This window comes from Rhagoletis pomonella, unplaced genomic scaffold (assembly GCF_013731165.1).
Source record: "Rhagoletis pomonella isolate Grant_MI unplaced genomic scaffold, Rhpom_1.0 Rhpom_scaffold_09627, whole genome shotgun sequence".
Classification (NCBI taxonomy): domain Eukaryota; kingdom Metazoa; phylum Arthropoda; class Insecta; order Diptera; family Tephritidae; genus Rhagoletis; species Rhagoletis pomonella.
The window spans coordinates 1-1,420 of record NW_023468158.1 but is presented as its reverse complement, the minus strand read 5'-3'; the positions used below and the strand labels follow the sequence as shown (position 1 = coordinate 1,420).

Genomic DNA, 1,420 nt, shown 5'->3' with positions numbered 1-1,420 from the left:
TTTTGCTTTATTTAATTTAATTTCATTTCATTTTATTAAGTTTTAGTTTAAGTTTTCTTTTTTTAGTTTATTGCATTCAATTTAATTTTACTTTATTTTTTCCATCTGTTATGTTATTTTATTTTATTTTGTGTTATTCTTATTAAATTTATTTTAGTTTGATTTAATTAAACTTTATTTAATTTTTTTATTACATTTCATTTAATTTAATTTCATTTCCTTTCAGCTCATCTCGTTTCATTTGATTTTTTTGAAAGACACCAGCAACAACAATGCGGTTATAAGCTGAAAACCGCTTAGCGAGGCAGCAGTAGAGCTCACAGGCTGAGTTGGTGGCCATATAGGGTCCAAATTATGTTGACTCACTTTGTCGATGAAATAGTTGGCCCAAATACCAAAAGTGAGCAAATCTAATTTTGGCGATCTTAAACTAATGGATACAGTAGTAATTTTATTCCTAAAAAATCAGAGAAACATATTTAATATAATGTTTATTACTATTGGAACTCATACAACCTCTCATCCATTTGCCACTCGTACATGTGCACCGGCAGCGGCAACATAGCGCCATCCACGCTAGTCGGCATAATTAGACGTCGTGGCGCATGCGCAAATTTTGCGCTCACTTTCAACGCGCTAAAATAGTATTTATTAGCGACCGACACATTTTCAGGAAAGATATGCCCACAACTGTACAACTGCCCATTCGTGCAGGCGAGCACAGCACAAACTTTCAATTCCGCTGTTTCAATGCGTTGGAGTGTAGCCTGCGAGCCGCTATAAGCAGCCAGCCGATAGCGATAAGCCGTGTGGGTACTCGCGCTGCTGGCAACCGGTGCGCGTTTCGCTTGAAAGTGGCAGCAGAAATGGCTATCGTAGCAGAGAGTTTCATTAACCGACGTGAAATCAGCTTCTAACAGCTGCGTCTTAAAAATATCCACATTATAGTCGCGCTGCAGATCGAGTTTGGTGAGACGTGGCGTTTGAAGTTGTGGCACAAAGGCGGGTTGTATTGTCGTTACCATTTGATAACTGTCCCGATAGGCGCGTTTCGGCACTCTCGCGGTAAGCAACTGTGTAGTAGGTTCCTCACAGATGACGGCTGCAAGGCGTCCCGAGCGTCCAGCATAAATACCCGAGCCGCTATTTTGGCTACTTGGACTGCTCGCATCTGCGGCAAGCAAGTTGACATCGTTGGCAAAAGCCCAGCCTTCTTGCAATTGTACAGCGGTTAGGAAAGGCAACTCATTAAACCAATGCGTTGGATTTATCAAATCTGTTATGCCTAGCTGCTTAACCAACGCTTGCGCCGGTTGCCAAAAGAGAAAATCAACACCAATGAAATGGCCAAAAGTCACACCGAAATCGGTGCTGAATACGCCCAGCTGTGACTGGGGCAAAACATTCACAGTATACCATT

At 41.3% G+C, this 1,420-nt stretch overlaps 1 protein-coding gene across 1 annotated transcript; it reads right to left on the bottom strand.

Annotated features, from left to right (window-relative positions):
• Positions 1-215: 215 nt before the first annotated feature.
• On the bottom strand, positions 216-1,415 carry LOC118756288 (vanin-like protein 1; the record flags this gene model as incomplete). The annotated part of the gene is made up of 2 exons (XM_036491057.1): positions 216-457; positions 517-1,415. Coding segments are annotated over 2 exons (1,119 nt in total), but the record flags the coding sequence as incomplete, so codon positions are not given.
• Positions 1,416-1,420: the final 5 nt, after the last annotated feature.